At 37.8% G+C, this 21,719-nt stretch overlaps 1 protein-coding gene across 1 annotated transcript in view; it reads right to left on the bottom strand.

Annotated features, from left to right (window-relative positions):
* Adamtsl3 (ADAMTS like 3) overlaps window positions 1-21,719 on the bottom strand; it is a 353,079-nt gene that overhangs the window by 160,198 nt on the left and 171,162 nt on the right. Inside the window, exons 7-8 of the mRNA XM_010621186.3 lie at window positions 20,248-20,322; window positions 5,547-5,704 (exon numbers count right to left, since the gene is read on the bottom strand). Coding sequence (XP_010619488.1) covers window positions 5,547-5,704; window positions 20,248-20,322 — 233 coding nt within the window. The remainder of the gene's footprint in view (window positions 1-5,546; window positions 5,705-20,247; window positions 20,323-21,719) is intronic.

The following is a 21,719-nucleotide window of genomic DNA, read 5'->3' as shown; positions in this document are numbered from 1 at the left end:
AAATATGAGAAAACAAAAAAATGGAAACAAAGTCTTTGTATACAGGGAAGTGTGGAGGGGGTGAAGTGAGGGCAGGGGCATGGGGAAAAAATGAGAACAAAGACCTGTCATGTAAAGGTACAAGATCCCAATGATGAATGTAACTGTACTATACACCTAAAAAGTACCAATAAACTCAATGAAAAAATTATATCCAGTAATGTTAATGGCCTCATTTCACCAGTCAAAAGAAAAAGACTTGGCAGAATACATTAAGAAGAAAAACCCAACAATATGCTGCATTCAAGAAACACACTTAATTAAAAAACAAATACATAGACTGAAAGTAAAAGGATGGAAAATAATTCCACATGTGACAGGAACCCAGAAAACAGTAGGGGTAGGTAGCTATTTTATTTGCAGACAAGGTAAATTTCAAACCAAAACTAAGAGAGACAAAGAAGGTCACTATATCCTTATAAAGGGAACAATCTAAGAGGAAGAGAGGACAATCATAAATATATATGCACCAAATGCTATTGCTCCCAACTATATAAAGCTAATATTGATGGACATGAAAAAACCAAATAAGCACTACTACAGTTGTAGTGGGGGACTTCAATACCCCTCTGTCACAAATAGACAGATTATCTAGGCAGAAAATAAGCAACAAAATACTAGAACTAAACCAAACTTTTGAACAAATGGACTTAACGAACATCTACAGAGTGTTCCACCCCACAAAATCAGAATACACATTCTTTTCAGCTGCACATGAGTCATTCTGCAAAATAGGCCACACACTAGCTCACAGAGCAGGTTTAAGTCAGTGCAAAGGAATTGAAGTTATCCCATGTATATTATCACACCATAGATAGAGTGCAATTAAACTGGAGATAAACAGCATACAAGAATTTCACTAACAAATGGAAATTGAACAACACTCTCCTGAACAATCAATGGGTCACAGAGGAAATTAAAGAAGAACTCAGTTTCTACAATTAAATGATAATGCCAATACAACATACAGGAAGTGATGGGACACAATGAAAGCAGTCTTAAGAGGCAGATTAATAGCAATAAATGCCCATACTAGGAAAACAGAGCAAGTTCAAATAAACAATCTACTGATGAACTTCAAGCTTCTAGAAAAAGAAGAGCAAGACAAACCAAAAGCTCATACAAGAACCTACAATGTGGGAAAAAATTTCACTACATGTTTCTCAGACAAAGGACTGCTATCTAGAATATATATATAAAGAACTCAAAATAATCAGACCCCCCAAATTTAAAGACCCAATTCAAAATGGGCATCTGAAATGAGCAGACATTTCTCAAAGAAGTAAAAGCAGCAAATAAACATATGAACATATGTTCAACATCACTGGTTATTTGAGAGATGCAGATGAAAACAACACTGAGATTCCACCTCACTCCAGAAATAATGGCTGCTATTAAGAAATCAACCAATAACAAATGTTGGTGGAGTTTAGGGGAGAAAGAAACCCTTCTCCATTGTTGGTGAGTGCAGACTGGTGCAACCACTGGGGCAATCAATATGGAGATAGCTCAAAAAACTAGGATCAGAGGTCCCATTTGACCCAGCTATTCCCCATACTGGGTATTTTCCCAAAAGATTTGAAAGAATCATACCACAGTGATATATGCACACTCATGTTATAAACATGCTGCTATAAGCAGCAGTTTGTAATAGCTAAAACTTGGAAACAGCCCAATTGCTCATCAACTGGAGACTGGACAAAGAAGGTGTGGTTTTTTATTTTTATAAAATGGAGTACTACTCAGCCATAAAGAATGAGAAACTAGAGACATTTATAGCTAAATGGATGCACATGGAGATCATACTTTTAACTGAAATAAATAGGACACACGTATAATACTGAATAGTTTCTCTGGTGTGAGAAGCTGAAAGTGTATACGTGTATAAATAAGAATCAAAATGTGTAATGGATAATGTGAAACAGGAAGAACAGGACTAAAGGGGAGGAGGAAGTAGGAGAGTAGGGTAAAGGAAAGAAGGGAAAGGAAAAAAAATGAGACAATGAAAACATGGAAACAAAGTCTTTGGAAGTAGGGAGGGGTGGAAGGGTTGAAGGGAGGGCAGGGGAATGGGGAAAAACTAAGAACCAAGATATATCATGTAAAGGTACAAATTCCTAATGATGAATGTCATCATATCGTATACCTAAAATGTACCAATAAACTTAATGGAAAAAGTTCATCATAAAAACCCTGAAGAAAGTAGGTACAGAAGGGTCAATGGAACAAAGGCAGTATGTGAAAGCCAACATCATACTGCATGACAAAGAAGATGATCAGGTAGGTATATACAGAGCAGCAAAAGAGAAGCATATGTTGACATTTGCAAAACTATATTTCTTTGTTTGGTTAGGAAAATGAATTCACATGCAATTGCCTGACTTGGTCACTTCAAAATAATTACTAAAATTTATGAAATAGATTTTAATATAAAATGGTTCAGGGTGTGTGTGTGTGTGTGTGTGTGTGTGTGTTAAACTTAGTTGTGAATTCTGGTAACTATGAGAGCAGTATTTGAATTCCTTTAACCAAGAAATTTCCCTCAACAAAACACATTACAGGAATTCATGGATTCTTCCACAAGTTTCTACCTTTGCAATTAGGGGCAAGCAGTTAGGATGGGATGGAGTCATGGGAAATAGCTAAATTTTCTTTCCTGTTGGGACTGTCAGAGGTTGCACTATGTCTCCTGAGAAAAAATGTTGAAGTCGTAGCCCATGGTGCCTTCAGAATATGATCTGACTTGGAGATAGGATCTTGACTGATGCAATTAAGTTAAAATGAGGTCATTGTGGTGGGCTTAGGCTCTCATCCACATGAGTGTGTCCTTATGAAAGGGGGAACTGTGAACACTGGGGTGGACATGCCCAGTGCAAAGATGGTGAGGAGACAGAGGGAGAATGCCTGAGCTGTACAACTTGAAGAGACTGCCATTATGCATCTCCCCACAGAGCTCACAAGGAACCAATCTTGCCAACACTTTGATTTTGGACATTTCAACCCCAGGACTGTGAGACAACCAACTGTGGTTTAAGCATCCTGGCTTGTGGGCACCTGTTATAGTGGCCTCAGGAAAGTAATGCAGGCACCGACTCTAAAGCTGTCTTGCTTTGCTTTGAAACACCTGAGAATGTATGAAATCAGCCACTAGTGGCAGCACATTACAAGGCTGTAGCATGTCCTTTGAGAGAAAGGACAAGAGAGCATTTCAAATCTTCTGTCCTTGGATAAGTTACAAGTACCCCAACAGCTCTCTGGAAAAGTAGGGCTCTGTGGTAGATATCTGTGCTGAGGCCAGAAGGAGCTGGAGACAGCTTGCACTGCTGGAAGCCAGTGGAAAAGCGATCAAAAAACATTTTTCTCCCGAAACAAGATATCTGAATGGAGGGAAAATGAGTTTTCTACAAAAGAAAAGGAAGATTTCTCAGCTCACAAAGAAGACAGTCCCTACCTCCACATCATCACTGAAGATGGATATGCTTTGAAAGAAGGGAAAGCTTCTAGGAGTGGATTATAATTAACTACAGAGGAAATGTCTTCATCAAAGCCACTTAATTTTATTTTATTCTTAGGGGAGTATACCTAAAATTGGTACTCACAAACATCTACTCACAGATATAAAAGTTCAGGAAATTCTCACTGAATGAAGCATTTGGCTAAGCAGAGAACAGCAATAAACTGGTCAGGACTCTCTACTGCTCCCTGGTGGCCACACACACATATTGAAGGAGCAAAATATATAGTAAGAAAGATCTGAGGCTCTACTGTGAAATACCCCAGCAAAAATGTGTGACAAGAATCATCCATGACAAAGAAGTCATTCAGCAAAACAAGAGTATATCATGAGAAATCCATTGGAAAGAGGAAAAGATACACTTTTCAAGAATGGGTCAACTATGAATATATAGCTTCTTAAAAAATAGAAAAAAATTTATTGGTGAAGTACAATTTGCTATATTTCTGAATCTGAGCAGCAATAATTAGAAAGAAACCTAACATAACATTGATGCCTACACTCTTTATATGTAAGCCTGTAGTATTTCCAAGACCACTTATTAAAAGCTATGAAATAAGCCCCACTGTGTGAGTGGTATGGTGGAATGTGCCTAGCACAGCCCAGTGCACCCATGACTGTGCTAAGTCAGCACCAAGGAAGCAGAATCCATTGTCAATGCCTCATCCTCCCTTGGTTGAAGCCAATTCTAGATGAGATGCTCTGTGTTAGTGGAAAGGGGTTCACTTGACACAGGGCAGTCTGTCACTGGTCACCCCACATGCTGTCATTCTCCCATTGAAGGTGCAGCCATAATTCAATGGGCTAGGAAAGGATGAATGGAAGCAAAGAGCTCCTTATCTTAGTGACAACACAGGCTGGGCAGTGCCACGATGTTCTGAACAACAACAAAAACAAAAACAAACAAACAAACAAGAAAACCTAATGGAATAGGATATTTACTAGAAAACCACATTATTTGGACAAGCTCCCAAAGTCAGGGAAAAACATCAGAGTCATCCTACTTCATCACAAATATCTCCAATTTGGCAAATTCTCTTCCACCAAGCATAACACATCATGGCTATTTCTTTTTTTCTATTTATTTATTTATTTTGGTACTGGGGATCGAACTCGGGACCTTGTGCTTGCGAGGCAGCAGCCAGAATCAGTAAGCAAAATCCCCGGCCCAGCATGGCTATTTCTAAATTAGTCAGCCATGTGCAACATTCTGTTTGATAAATATGTTTTAAAAGCAACTTTTTCAGTTCAGTAAGCTCAACTCTCCAGAAGTTGAAGTCCAAAGCTGTTTGTTCCAACTGAGAGCCAGAATTCAGAGATGGGAGAATACAGGATGAGGTATCAATTCAAACAGTGGAAGGCATGATGTTAAAATGAACTCCGTAAAGAGGTGAATATGGAATATGAATAACTAAAATATTTTAATTACACAATTGATATGTAACCTTCATTTAAAAATTATTCTTAAGAATTAGGTATCATAAGTGAAATTAAGACTTCTCCCCCAGAGTATCTGTCCCTTCTCTGGGACCACAACTGTCTTCATTTTGGGGTGCATCCTTCCAAATATTAAAAAGTATGTATATCCACATACATATGCACTCAAAGGACTGAAGACGGGAGCAAAGAACCCTGGTCAGGAGAGTAAGCACAGAGCTTCCATCCCATTCTCTGTTGTATAAGGATACTGTGTTTAACCATTGCTCATTTTCACCAGACTCCAGAGATTTAAAACCGTGTACAGCAACTAGAAGTTACGAACACAAAATCAATCTTTCCTCTATAAAAATGAAGTCTCTTAACGAGCAGGATTAAGGAGCAGACTTGAGTGAGGTGAACAATTTGTAGGAAGAGATTGGTAAGATGGAAATATCAATGAAACACGTGCCATATTACAGCAATCACTGATGACCTCTTGCTCAACAAAACTATTTTTCACAATCAAGATGTTCCAGGCTGGTATATATGAAGTTTCTGAAGATGATCACCCTACCTTGAAGATGAAATCAGCCATCAGCGGTCCTGGAATCTTAAAGGTCTGCCTCTCTGCGCCCTTCTGAAATTCAACTGTGGTATTTTCCACAACAAAGATTCCTGGGCTGGTAAAGCTGTGTTCTCCTTTGTTTCCTTGAAGTGTTTTTGATTCAATAACTAAAATGTAAAAGTAAAATTTAAATAAGAGAACTATCCTAAAAGTGTTTTCATCAAAATGACATTTTACTAAGCACGGGATCAGTATACAGCATCAACATAATATCAAAATATCTGCTCAATTTATACTGATTCACATTGGTGGAATAGATATGTAACTATTTTAAGTTGCTTATAAAAAATGCTAACAGGGATAGTAGGCACAATAAGTCACTCAGTTCTTTGGAGTCATTTCTAGTGTAAGCAGAAGGAGAAAACATTTCTTTATATTTTTGCCATGATGTAGCTAAAAACACACAATGAATAAGGCCATGTTTATTCACTTATTACCTGTTCAGAATATCTTACACTTAGTCTTTCATTTAGAAAAAAAGCACAATGAATTTGAAATTTCTTTTTAAAACCCTTTTATTTTAGAATAATAACAGATTCACAGGAAATTGCAAACCATGGAGAGGTCCTGTGTAACCCTACCCGGTCTTTCCTGATGGTTACAACTTAGGAAACCATAGTACAGTAGCAAAACTCAGAATCAAGGGCACATTGCGTGCATGCAGTTTGATGTCACTTTGTCACACATCACCACACTGTAAATCCAGCACCATCCCATTTTCACAACGTCTTCCTCGAGCAAGCTGCTTTTACTGTACTGTGCTTTTGAAGTGCTTCTAAGATCTCCTTCAGAGTTCAGACAAAATGACATTTCAATTTTATTTCAATTCTTTCTTCTTCCCCTTCTTTACTCTGTTTTACTTTGGTAAGCCACCATACTTAGTAGAACTTTCCCAAGGCTGAAAGAAGCCATAAAGGCATTCACAGCTGGGCATTACGGCACCTGTGTTTCTGACCCCAGCTTTCCTCCAAACTGGCTGCCTGGGGTTGTCACTGTCTCTGATGATTCCAGGGTCCAGCTCTCCCATGAGAGATCACTCAGTGGCACTGCAGCAGCCTCAAGCAAAGAACACAACAGAATCAAAACTCTGTCTGGCTTCAAACCTACAAATGGAAAGTTGATAAAACACAAGATGGGCCTGCACAGGGAGCCCCCTACCCATGGGCTGCTGGGCCCTGGCTCTTCTCATTTGCTGGGTTTTCTCTGCCAAGGCACAGGTGTGGGAATCCAAGTGCACCAGACAGACTGCATCCCAGGCATCAGGAGACATCCTTGATTATCCCTGACAAGCAGGCTGGGAACTTTTCTGGGAACATTTAAGGGCTGGCCCTGAGATGCTTGATCTGGAGGAGTCATTAGTGGTCGAAGAATAACGTTGGCTACTCTCAGGCACACAAAACCCCAACCACTTTGGCCCTGCTCTCCAAGACCGCAGATTTTTTGGAAAGTGCAAGATTAAATTCATTTCCTAGCTCCAATGAAGATATAAAACCGAGTGTTATAAAGTGTGTTGTCAGTAAAAAACAAGATTGGGAGCTAGAGATAGCAAGCAAGCCCCACACTGGAGGGATCCGGTCTATTAAAGTAAAGGAGAAAAACAACAAGCAGTAAGGCAATATCAAAACAGAACGAAACTGGACACAAACGATTCTCATGGAAGCTTGTGAAACACCAAGATTCTAGAATGAGATATAGCCTGAAATGACTTGATTATGTTTGAGTGGTGTGCTATGGATTCTGAGGCTGTGGCGGGGTGGTAATTGTTTTACCATTGTTCCTTCTTCTGGAGCACAGCTTTCCAAGTTTCCCTGGGGTGAAGGGTTGGGGTGGGGGACATAGGAATCTGGGAGGAAAAGACCTGTTGCAATATCTCCTAACTAAAGGCCAGTGTTTCTGTTAGTTTGGTTTGGTGTCCTGTTTTAAATGTCAAGCCTGTTCCACTATTTCAACAGTATTAAGGTTTGGAAAAAATACAAATGGCCAATAAGTACATGAAAAAATGTTCAGCATCTTTGGCCATTAGAAAAATGCAAATCAAAACAATTTTGAGATTCCATCTCATTCCAATGAGAATGTGTTTCATCAAACACACACACACACACACAAACACACATACACACACAGAGTAACAAATGGCGGAGAAGATATGGGAATAAAGAAACCCTTCTATAGTTTTAGTTGGGAATATAAGTTAGTAAAATCAGTATGGAATTCTATATGGAGATTTCTCAAAAAACTAAAAACAGAAATTCTGTTTGAACCAGCTATACCTCTTTTAGGTATACTCCTGGAAGAATTAAAGATACACTATAGTGATTCAGACATACTGATGTTAAAGCAGGGTAATTCAAATTATCTAAGCTCTGAAAGCAGCCTATTTGTCCACTAACAGATGAATCGATAAAGAAAATGTGGTACATATACACAATCCAACCATAAAGAAGAATGAAATCAAGTCATATGCAGGAAAATGAATCTTGAGATCATAATGTTAAGTGAAGCAAGTCAGACACAGGAAGTTAAATGTGCAGGGTTTCTCCTACATTATATAAGAAACCCAAATACACATAGAGTAGAATAAAGGAGAGATGGTAGAAAACACAGAGGCAGACTTTTTGGAGATGGGGAAGAGGATCAGAGAAAGGAGGGAGGGCAAAGAGGTGTACGTAAAAGGACTGAAAAGACCAAGATGTGATATCAATATTACCAATTTCTAAAAATGAATGTAACTATTATTCATCAAAAACATTAATAAAAATAAAGGAAATGTCTTCTTCCTTCATGGAAAAAATGATTTTCAGTGACAAGGATATAAAAACAGAAATAGCAAAGACAATTTTCAAGTTACCTATCACACACTTCTTTACCCTTGAACTATATGTTTATTGTAAAAATATCATTTCCCCCTAATTATTTCAAAAGGCTTCCAGATCTCTATAGAACAAACATGGCTGCATAGCCGAGGGGTGGAAAGCAGGTGCTCAGACCCCAGCTACATGAGCAAGGAGCTGAGTACACAGCAGGTGACAGAGGAGGGCAGACTGATTTGAAGGTGCTGTGTCTGTCCACAAACAATGATAATTTGGGCTGAAAAGGCCACTGTGCCAGACTATAGTGAGGAGGAGACCAACACAGTTCTTCAAAGGCTGCCATTTATACTGGAGACAAATTGCTGCTTCTTACATGGAAGGCCTCCTACATGGAAGAAATGAAGGCCATGCTTTTTTCATTCAATACTCCAAATGCTGTACTGACTTCTCAATGCCTTGATGAAGTTTTTACTCATTTCTATCTCCTCCCCTGTGTGTGATTTGGGGTTCATGAGATCGGCACAGGTGAACTTGTCTCAGCACTTACAACAACCCTTTGGCTTCTTCAGCAGGTGGCTGAGGCATGGGAGACCCCAGGAGGCTTGTAAGCACCCCACCACCTTTAAGGGCGAGGATATGAGCCTCTCTCTTGTCACCCACTGCCCACCTGACTTCTCTCCAGGCTTATTCTGAGCAGAGGGGAGGAAGAGTGGAGGGATGGACATAAGAGAGGAAGCCTCAAACAGAGTGAAAAATAGAATCAGAAATCAGGGCCTTCTCTCCTCAAATCTTCAAGCCTGTAATGATGCCTTTAAATGTTTTAATCCATACTTAATTTTAAAAAGACATGATAGGTAAAAAAGGTAACAAATGCTTCCAAAGACTTCTGGCTGAAGGGCTTGCAATTGAGAAGTATCAGTTTGGACTTCTTCCAAAAGAGAGTTCTGTAACCATTGCCAAGGGATCTGTTTAAATTCTGAAGGCCACAAAAGTACTGTTAGGTAAATATATGATGAAGGCTTAGCACAACAAATGTAGTTATAAACACATCAAACTTTTACCTACAAGAGAACTATATTCTTATAGTATATGTTCATATACTACAATGTGACACGTGGCATCTTGGTTTCTCAATTTTATTGCTAGTCAAATGTATCTAATGCTGAAGTTTTGCTACAATAAGATTTTTCTTGCAGAGATCCTCTTATTGCTTTCATTTTTGAAGGGGTGAATTACTGGACTATCTGGGGTTGGCGCTCCTTACATAAAGTGGCCAGGCTTGGAACAGGACTACAGATTCAGCATTTAAACTGCTGTGCGCAGAATGTTAGCTGGACCCTCTATAGTTAAATTCCATCCCACAACAAAGAGATTGGAATTAACGTCACCAGGTATTCTTCTGAATAATGCAGTCTTTGGAGTACTGTAGTTAATATAGATCTTAAAAGAATGATTTATTACTGCAAAATAAACTGGATTTCAGAAACGTCATTTTTACAACTAAAAATGTAAAGTATGGTTGTATAAATCAAGAAAATAAAGCCTCTTCTGTATTTATTTATTCAGAAATGTAAACTAAATCCTTTGTAGATAAATCCAGTTCTATTCATCACTAGAGAAGGACAACTTTTAGAAACACTTCCAGAGCCAATTGTGAGGCTGTTCAGAAGAAATATTCCAAGCAACAGATCTGTCATTTCTGGAGGAATGGGAACATATCCGAGCCCTGTTCTTGGAAGAGTTCCAGTCTTGACTACAAAGTTGTGTTTAATATGCCAGTACCTATCCACATAAATGATTTTTGCCTCAAAGTATTCACCTTTACTTGGTTGTCTGTTTATTGTTTGCTTATTCTGCTTTTACAACTTAAAAACAATTTCTGAATCTGAATTTTGGGGAATTGCCTTTAGGAACATTAGGATATCAGGTCTAGTCATTGCATTTTAACATGTTTAAAAGAGAGGAATGGTGAGAGGTGCAGCCTCCTGGAGCTTGCCAGCTACCCCAGCCCCACCCCCCAGGTCTCATCAGAGGAATGGCAAGAGGTTCAGCAGCCTGAGCTTGCAGGCTACGCTACCCACACCCCAAACTCACCCCATGCGCTTCTGGCCTCCTGGCAGGGCTAGTACCTGGATTCACACCACAGAGGCACAGGGGGTCACAGATGCCATTGTTATGAGCTCCAGACTCGATTTGTATTTAAAGATTAATAACGACCACAAATTGTCATCACTTGGGCTAAGGTGTTATGATTGATCTAATCAGTTATCCTTCCCAGTATTATGATAATGAGAGTGTCTCAGAGTCATTAAAGACTCAAAACCTAAAGACAAGCTATAACAGGAAGACTGAAATATTAACCCAGGAATTAAAGACAATAACAACAACAAAAATATAAATGAGAAGACATTCAAGTAATGCACAAGCACAAACACAGGCTGTCAGTTCAACAAAGGAAAATTCTGGGGGAAATGAGGTAGAAAAGTCTGATAATCCATCACCGGGACATGCTGAACTGATAGCACAGTAAGTAGCAAAATAGATGAATGAGGCTCTAGAAAAATTCAAAACAGAAATAATTTCTGAGATAACTACAGAGATGGTGAGCAGAATGAAAAACATGATTACAGACTCTAGAACAAAAAACAGATTAAAAAAATACATGAGCTCAGGACCATGGTAGAAGTCATGAAGGCCTAGCATAGGAAACAAATGGAAACCATGAATGTCCAACATAGGAAAGAAATGGAATTTGTGAAACAAAAACAGATATCCAGGACACTAAAAACTCTATTGAATGTATACATAACAGACTGAGCCAATCTGAAAATGGGATATCAAATATAGAAGTCAGGATGGCAGTCAGTGACCATGAAAAGAGGGATCTCTTTTAAAAAGCAGGGGAAGATTATTCCCTTGCCCCATCCTAGACCTGGCTTGCAACCAGCAAAAGGTGGAAGGTGGAGGTCTGGGACAGCCACCTTGCAGGGATCCCATCCTCACCTGGCCTGCCTCAAGCCAACCAGCCTCCTGATTGTGCCAGTTCTCGGATCCACTCTGCAAAAGCACAGGTGCTCATAACGCTCATTTTTCTGAGCTCCAGAAGATAGAACAAAAGTTAACAACTGCAATAAAGTCACATCAGATCTCCATAGTTGGTGAGTTGGAGAGATCACTGCCTTCCATCAGAACTTTGAATATCTTCAGAGAAAAGGCAGAGGGAACCTGTAGTAGAACCTTGAAGAGTTCAACCCTGCAGGAGGTCAGGGAGCTCAATTTGGGCCTTGCAGCTCGAATTCAGCCTGAATCTCAGGGGTCTGCCATTGGCTAGCTGAGACTAAAGGACTTAATTCTGCACATGGCTGCTTCTTTCTTTTCCTCATTCCACTCTGCATTCTTTATTTATTTGTTTCCCTTGTCTAACTCAGTCTCATGCTCCGCCATATTTTTCTTCATCTCCCTATCTGTTCCTGTTCCTGCCCTAACACAGATTTCTTCTATTGTTTTTTCTTCTTTCTTTCTTTTCTTTTCTCATTTTCCTTCACTCAAAGGTCAACAGTTTCAAAGGAAAGTGAGCCCCTGAGACTGTTAAGTCGTTATATTCTTGTCCTTATTCTTGCACTCTGTCTTTTCCTCTTGTCTTCAACAGTTTCCTAAAGTTTGTGTGGTCATCCTGTGTCCTCTGGCTTCACTTGAAACTTTCTCCAATTCTTTTACTTATCTATTCCTCTCCTCCTAACTCTGTCTAAGCACCCATTCTAAAGGGTAAAGATGCTATATTGAAGAGTTTATTCACTGTATACATATTTTGGGCTGCTCCTTGATTTTGATTTAATTCACATGGTTTAAAGGTGATAGAGTAATGACTACCACAAGTGGTCAATTTGTAAGTTGCACTTGATCCTATTGTGTTGCTGATTTTATCAATTGGGGTAAAGGGTTGTGATTGATTTAATGAGTTCTCCTTTCTGATATTTTGAAAATGAGAATGTCTATGAGTCAGTAGAGACTCAAAAGCTAAAGTGCAACTATATCAGGAAGATTTAAGTAATAGCCCAGGAATTAAATGAAGGACAATCCAACAACAAAAATAAAAATGAGGAAACAAGCAAGACACAAAGACAGACTTCCAGCTCACCAACCGCAAACTATAGGGCAAATGAGGTTGAAAAGTCTGACAGATAACCACCAGGACACCATGAACTCATAGCACAGGAAGTAACAAAACAGATTAATCATGCTTTAGAAAAATTCAAAACAGAAATAATTTCCCAGATAACTACAGAGATGGTGAGCACAATGAAAGACATGATTAGAGACTCTAGAACAGAAACTGTCAAGAAAAATAGATGAGCTCATGACCATGATAGAAGCCATGAAGGCCCAGCATAAGAAAGAAATGGAAACCATGAATGCCCAACATAGGAAAGAAATGGAATCCACGAAACAGATTCAAACAGATATCCAGGAGATTAAAAACTCTATTGAAAGTTTTTGCAGCAGGATAAATGAATGTGAAGATAGAATTTCAGATATAGAAGAGAGGATTACAGTGTGACCGTGAAAAGAGAGGTCTCTTAAAATTGGTAAGGGATCATGAGAAATCAATCCAACAACTCCTAGATGATGTAAAGAATAATAACATAACACTGATAGGAATCCATGAAGTAGCAGGAGAAAATACAAATGACTTTAAAAAGCTGTTCACAGATTAATGACAGAAAACTTCCCAAACAGAGGGGAAGAATTTGACATATAGATAAGTAAGGCACATAGGACTCCAACTAACCATGGAAAAAAAAATTTATACCTAGACATACAATAATAAAGATCCCAGAAACCCAACAAAAGAACAAAATACTTCAAGCAGTTAGAGAAAAGAAACAAATCACATGCAAAGGAAAGCCCATCAGAATCACAGCAGACTTTCAACACAAACCCTCAAGTTAAGGAGAGCCTGGAGTGAGGTATTGCAAGTCCTAAAAGAAAAAAAACCCTCCAATCTAGACTGATGTATCCTGTAAAACTCTCTTTCAAAATGGATAGGGAAATAAGATACTTCCATGAAAAAGAACACCTGAGAAACTTCATGAATACCAAACCAGCACTACAAGAAATTCTAAACAATCTCCTAGAGAAAGACAATGAAGGTCACAACACTACAAGACCCAAAAGAGCAAATCAAATGGGCAAGGCAAGAATGTAAAGGGAGAGGGGGGAAACTTAAAAAGAATCAACAAAAGGACAATAACTTGACAATAATAAGTCAGTACATATCAGTTATAACCATCAATGTCAATGGTCTCAATTCACCAATCAAGAGAAACAGACTGGCAGAATGGATTAAGAAGCAAAATCCAACAATATGTTGTATACAAGAAACACACAGTGCAAAAAGAAGCCCATAGACTGAAAGTGAAAGGATGGAAAACAGTTCTCCATATAATAGGAATCCAGAAAAAGCAGGGGTAGCAATCTTATTTGCAGACAAAGTAAATTTCAAACCAAAACTGATTAAGAAAGACAAAGAAGGCCACTACACTTTTGTAAAAGGAACAATTCAAGAGGAAGAGAAGACAATCATAAACATATATGCCCCAAATATTAATGCCCCCAACTATATAAAACAAATATTAAGTAACATGAAAAACCAAATAAGCACAAATACAATTGTAGTGGGGGATCTAAATATCCCACTATCACAAATAGACAGATACCTAGACAAAAAATCAACGAAATACTAGAACTGAACCAAGCTTTTGAACATATGGACTTAACAGATGTCTACAGAGTGTTCCACTCCACAAAATCAGAATATACATTCTTTTTGGCGGCAGATAGGTCATTATCCAAGATAGATCATATACTAGCTCACAGAATAGGTTTGAATAATTGCAAAGGAATCAAAGTTATCCCCTGTATATTATCAGATCATAGTGCAATCAAGCTGAAGATCAACAGTTTAAAAACCATGGGAACTTCACAAACACATGGAAATTGAACAACCCTCTCCTGAACAATCAATGGGTCACAGAGGAAATTAAAGAACAAATCAGACAGTTTTTACAAATGAATAGTAATACCAATAAAACATATAGGAATCTATGGGACACAATGAAAGCAGTTCTACATGGAAATTTCATAGCAGTGAATGGTCACACTAGGAAAACACAGTGAGCTCAAATAAACAAGCTAATGATGAATCCTAGGCTCCTAGAAAAAGAAGAGCAACAAAAACCCAAAGCTCATACAAGACAGGAAATTACAACGATTAGAGTAAATATCAATGCAATGGAAACTAAGAAAATGATACAAAAAATAAATAAATTGAAGAGTTGGTTTTTACAAGAATAAATAAAATCGATAAACCCTTAGCTAACCTTATCCAAAAAAGGAAAGAAAAGGCTCAGATCCATGCAACTAGGAATGAAAAAGGGGAAGTTACAAAAGATCCAACAGAAATCCAGAGGATCATCAATACCTACTTTGAGAACCTGTATTTTAATAAAATGGAAAACACAGAAGAATTGCACAGATTTCTAGATACTTATAAATTACCAAAGTTGAACAAAGGAGATAAAAACATTTTAAACATCCCAATTACAATCAGTGACATTGAAAATGTAATCAAAAGTTTACCAACACAAAAAAGCCCAGGTCCTCATGGATTCACTGCTGAACATTACAAGACATTTAGAGAAGAACTACCGCCACTATTCTTTAAAGTTTTCAATGAAATTGAAAGGGAAGCAATACTTCCAAATTCATTCCTGGAAGCAGGTATCACTTTGATTCCCAAACCAGGGAAAGACCAAACTAAAACAGAGAACTACAGGCCAATCTCCTTAATGAATATAGATGCAAAAAATCCTGAATACGATACTAGCAAACAGAATACGTAGGGTTGTCAAGAAGATCATACATCCTGACCAAGTAAGATTTATTCCAGGGATGCAAGGATGGTTCAACATACAGAAGTCAATAAATGTAATACACTATATTAACAGAGTCAAGGACAAAAACCATATGATCCTCTTGATAGATACAGAAAAAGCATTTGACAAAATTCAACACCCATTCATGATAAAAACCCTGCAAAAAATTGGAGTAGACGGTCTATATCTCAACTTAATAAAGGCTATCTATGAAATACCAATAGCCAACATCATATTAAATGGCCAAAAACTGAAAACCTTCACATTAAATTCAGGAACAAAACAAGGATTCCCACTATCACCACTCCTCTTCAATATAGTTCTGGAAACATTAGCCACAGCAATTAGAGAAGAGAAAGAAATTAAAGCAATAAAGATAGGAAAGGAAGAAGTTAAACTGTCATTATTTGCTGACAACGTGATACTCTACATTGAAAATCCCCCAAAAAAAGACTTCTAGACTTAATTGACATTTTTAGCAGAGTAGCTGGATACAAGGCCAACACTAAAAAATCAATAACCTTCTTGTACACAAATAACAGACTCACTGAGAGAGAAATTAGGGAAACAATTCCTTTCACAATAGCATCCAAAAAAATGAAGTATCTAGGAATCAATCTAACAAAAGACACAAAAGACCACTAAACCGAAAAATACAGCACTCTGAAAAAAGAGATCGAAGAGGATATAAGAAAATGGAAAGATATCCCGTGCTCCTGGGTAGGAAGAACCAACATAGTGAAAATGGCCATACTACCAAAACTGATATACAGATTCAATGCAATGCCGATTGAAATTCCAACACTATACTTCACAGAACTAGAAAGAAGAATCCAAAAATTCATTTGGAACCATAAGAGACCTAGAATAGCAAAAGCCATCCTAGGCAACAGAGACATGGCAGCGGGTATCACAATCCCCAATGTGAAACTATACTACAAAGCCACTGTGATAAAAACAGCATAGTACTGGCAATGAAACAGGTCTGAGGATCAGTGGAACAGATTGGCAGACACAAAAGCAAATCCAGATGTACTCAGCTACATCGTCTTTGACAAAGTAGCTGACCATCCTCACTGGAGGCAAGATAGCCTCTTTAATAAATGGTGTTGGAAAAACTGGATCTCAACCTGCCAAAGATTAAAACTGGACCCTTATCTTTCACCATGCACTAAATTAAAATCAAAGTGGATTAAAGATCTAAATATTAAAACAGAAAACACTAAACTTGCTGGAAGATAAGTTAGGGCAGAACTCTTGAAGACATTGGCATAAGAAAAGAATTTATGAACAAATCCTCAGTAGCATGGAAACTAGCAGAAAGAATCAACAAAAATGGGATCTCATCTTATTAAAAAGCTTCTGCACTGCAAAAGAAACCATCAACAGGACTAAATGAAAACCTATAAGTACTACCAGCTGCTCCTCAGACAAAGGACTATTATCTAGAATATATAAAAAACTCAAAGCAATCAGTACCCCCAAATATAAAGACCTGTTTCAAAAATGGGCATCTGAAATAAACAGACATTTCTCAAAGAAGTAAAAGCAGCAATTAAATATATGAAAAAATGTTCCACATCACTGGTCATTCGAGAGATGCAGATGAAAACAACACTGAGATTCCACATCACCCCACAAAGAGTGGCTGCTATCAAGAAATCAAACAACAACAGATGTTGGCGGGGTTGTGGGGAGAAAGGAACCCTTCTGCATTGTTGGTGGGAGTGCAGACTGGTGCAACCACTGTGGAAATCAATATGGAGATACCTCAAAGAGCTGGGACTAGAGGCTCCATTTGACCCAGCCATCCCTCTGCTGGGTATCTTTCCAAAGAATTAAAAGAATCATATCCCAGTGATATATGCACACCTATGTTTGTAGTGGCACAGTTTGTAATAGCTAAAATTTGGAAACAGCCCATTTGCCCATCAGTTGGAAACTGGATAAAGAAAATGTGGTTTTTCTATTAAATGGAATATTACTCAGCCATAAAGAATGAGAAATTAGAGTCATTCATAGAAAAATGGATACATATTGAGGATATACTCCTAAGTGAAAAAAATCACACATGTGTAAATACCAAATAGTTTCTTTGGTGTGAATAAACTATAATAGTACAAAAGATTCTAATGATATAAATGACAATGTGAAATATGAAGAAAGGGGCGAAAGGTGTAGGGAAAGTGAGAAGAGTAGGGGAAAGCTAATAAGGGGACAAATATGAGAAAGTGAAAAAATAGAGATGAAATATTTGTATAAGGAGAGGGAGGACGGGTGAAGGGAGAGCAGGGACAAGAGGAAAAAATGAGAACCAAGACCTGTCATGTAAATGTACAAGATCCCAATAATGAATGTAACTGTACTGTATACCTAAAATGTACCAATAAACTCAATGAGGGGGGAAAAAAAGAACTGCCTTGAACCTTTACATGTAAAGGTACAAGATCCCAATAATGAATGTAACTGTAATGTATAACTAAAATGTACCAATAAATTTAATGAGAAAAAAATGGGCATCTGAAATGAACAGGCATTTCTCAGACAAAGAAGTAAAAGCATCAAGTAAATATATGAAAAAATGTTCCACATCACTAGCCATTCAAGAGATGCAGATTAAAACAGCACTGAGATTCCTACAATGATACTACAACATCCAGAAAGAATGGCTGCTATCAAGAAATCGAACAACAACAGATGTTGGCGGGGTTGTGGGGAGAAAGGAACCCTTCTTCATGGTTGGTGGGAGTGCAGACTGGTGCAACCACTATGCAAATCAATATGGAGATACCTCAAAGAGCTGGGACTAGAGGCTCCATTTGACCCAGCCATCCCTCTGCTGGGTATCTTTCCAAAGAATTAAAAGAATCATATCCCAGTGATATATGCACACCTATGTTTGTAGCGGCACAGTTTGTAATAGCTAAAACTTGGAAACAGCCCATTTGCCCATCAGTTGGAGACTGGATAAAGAAGATATATTTTTTCTATAAAATGGAATACTACTCAGCCATAAAGAATAAGAAATTAGATTCATTCATAGGAAAATGGATACATATTGAGGATATACTCCTAAGTGAAATGAATAAGTCACACATGTGTAAATACCAAATAGTTTCTCTGGTGTGAAAAACTATAATGGCACATAAGATCCTAATGATATAATTGACAGTGTGAAATAGGAAGAAAAGGGCTAAAGGTTTAGGGGAAGTGGGAAGGATAGAGGAAAGGTAATAAGGGAGAAGAAAAAAAATGAGAAAATGAAAAAATGTAAATAAAGTGTTTGTAAATAGGGAAGGGAGGAGTGGGTGAAGGGAGGGCAGGGATAAGGGGAAAAAATGAGAATCAAGACCTGTCATGTAAAGGTACAAGATCCCAATGATGAATGTAACTGTACTGTATACATAAAATATACCAATAAACTCAATGAGAAAGAAATATGTTACTTAACATACATACCCAGCATATTTAAAAAGTGAAGCCACTGTTATGGTCTAAACATAAAACATTTTTTGTCACTACCAAGAGAGATCCCATAAGAAGCAGGCAATTATCCATCCATTTTCCATTTCTGTACCTTTGCCTGATTTGGATGATGCTAGTAAATGGAATCATATAATGTGTAACTTTTTGTGACTGGCCTCATTCAATTAAGCATAATGTTTTCAAGGACTGTCTATGTTGTAGCTTATATCAGCATTTTATCCCTTTTCATAGCCAAATAATATTCCACATATTTAATATTTCACTGATTTGTTGAACAGTTGATGGACATTTGGGTTGTTTTCACTTGATGGCCAGTATCAGCAATGCTACTGAATATTTAGCATTTTGTTTTTTTTAACCCAAACTATATTTCACAACAGTATTAATGAAATGATTAAAAAATTTGGATCTGAATGACTTTGTCACCAAAAGTCAGCTTTATGTTTTCAAGAAGGAAGAAATCCCATCAGAAGCTGTAGGTTTTCTAACTATTTACAGAAAAGGGTTTTGATGTTTCATTCATTACAGTGAAAACCTTGAATAAAGAAATCATTATATGCCTATAAACATTTTTTTTTTGCACCGGGGATTGATGCTTATAAACATGTTAATCATTGTGTTCAAAAATTTAGGCATAATTCACATAAAGGCAAGAAATGGCTTTTAAATAATTTGTTACTTTTATTTTCACAAAGATACAAACACGTGTGTGAAAGATACCAAAATGCAAGGTTCTTCGGGCTTTAACAAATTTTAATGATTTAAATATCAAAGATAATGGCCTAGAAAAAAGAAGGAAAATGTATAGCACTTTGATTCATTAGACACTGACCATGTGTCTTTACAGTAGTCATGGTGCTTTGTAGTTTTTATGGGCCATGTTGGCTAAATCCCTAAGCTTCTTCACGGGCAGGCCAGGTAGGCAGAGACCTGCTTTCTTCTAAATACACCTAAAAAAATCCTGCCTGAGGCTACAAAGACAACTTGGGAGAAAACTTTTGGCCTTTTCAGTTCATTCTAAGACATCAGAAAAAATAATACAGAGGAGAAGCCACCTGACTTTGGCCAAAGAGACTATCATTGCAAACTGCTGACATTTCCAGAAAATGCCTGCATCCTTCTTTGCTCTCACTGTAAAAACAGTTTATTTCACATACAACTTGATTTCTCATCTCCCATGAGGGGACTGATCTCATCAGTATATTTTCCATTGGGGTATGAGCACAGAAAAATTCAGTATATTGATGATTTCCTAGTAATGCAGACTAGTTCAGCAGAGCAGGCAAAAATCCCTGAGACTCATGTTTATCTACCTACCATACACTAAGGAAAAAGCTTTGTGCTGGGGTTTTTTGTTTCTTTCTTGGTTGCCACATAGATTTTAGGAAATAAAAAAGGTGAAGATTACATTCTACTCACTGAGATGGGCAGGTCCTTTCACCGTGATCCTCACACTTCGACTTCCCAAAGGAACGGCAATCACATTTTCTTCTTCTGGAAAAGAACATAAGACAAACACAGTAAAAAATGTGCCTTGAAGGCCCATGAGAATGAGCAAGTCAACTGATTCTGGAGCATTTGTAGAGTGTTATTACCTACATTTAATTTCCATCTTACAGCCAAGAAATCTTTGGAAAGGACCAACTACAAGGCAGATTAATACTGGTGACACGCTTCCATTTAAATACATTTTCAAATGACATTAAAGGGGAGTCTGAATAAATGCCCTGACCTACCACTTCACCTGCCCGGCTTCCCCAGGCCTCATCAATGTGCAATATGCCGGCCCAAATGTGACCACATCCATTCATGTACAGCTGCTTCTGCTCCATAAAAGCCACACTGAGCAGTAGCAGCACATGCCACATGGCTTACAAATCCTAGCACACTTTGTGGTGTTTCACCGAAAAGCCCAGCGATCCTTGGCCTAAGTAACCACCTGCTGGAAACCCAGGCCCTCATGGACACTCTCTCTCACAGGGACATATTATGATAATCTTTATGCCTAGGTAATAATCTAACCTCACATGAACTCTACCCAAGGATTCCTCTATCAATACTGGAACATTAACAGTGACATGAATCACTTCAAGCAAATACTGGGTTGTTTTGTTTTGTTTTGTTTTTTTCTTTCACTTACAAAGAACAATTTTTTTGACAGACTCGCCAGAGTGAAACTGGTGGAACAAAGGAGGTCAATTAGACCATGTAGATAAAGCAAGAAAACAAAGCCATTTCTAATGCTACTTCCCAGAGATCAACCAATTCCAACATTATGATGAAGGTCCTTTCCAACTTTTTAAAATAAATACATGTAAAAAGAATAATTAACTCTTATCTGAAGGTCCAGAAGTTCTATATAGCCACACTAAGGAATATTCTGCAATGGATAAAAATAATGATACAAAGCTGTATTCCTGATGTGGAAACCATGTTTGTAGGATCATTACTTACAATAGCCAAAATGTGGAACCAATTCAAGTGTCCATCCATCCATGAATAATGCTAGATATCACAAAGTACATACCTATAACTGAATGCTATTCAGGCCTAGAAAGGAAGGAATTCTGACATATGCTATAGTATGGATTAACCATGAAGATATTGTGCTAAATGAAATAAGCTGGTGAGAAAAGGATAAATGTAGTATGAGTCCACTTACATGAGGTGCCTAGAATAGTCATGTTCACAGAAACATAAAGTAGATCGTGGTTACCAGAGGACTGGAGAAGAGGGAAATAAGGTATTATTTTTCAGTAGGCACAGAATTTCTGTTTTGCAAGATAAAATGTCCAGGAGCAGGATAATCACGATGGTCCCAGTACCACACACACACACACACACACACACACCCCTCCATAAAAGCAAAGAAAAAATTTTCAAATTGTCAG

Source organism: Fukomys damarensis, unplaced genomic scaffold (genome assembly GCF_012274545.1).
Source record: "Fukomys damarensis isolate Sample0158 unplaced genomic scaffold, DMR_v1.0_HiC HiC_scaffold_7, whole genome shotgun sequence".
In the NCBI taxonomy this organism is placed as follows: domain Eukaryota; kingdom Metazoa; phylum Chordata; class Mammalia; order Rodentia; family Bathyergidae; genus Fukomys; species Fukomys damarensis.
The sequence above is the reverse complement of the archived record's forward strand: the minus strand, read 5'-3'. Positions and strand labels throughout refer to the sequence as shown.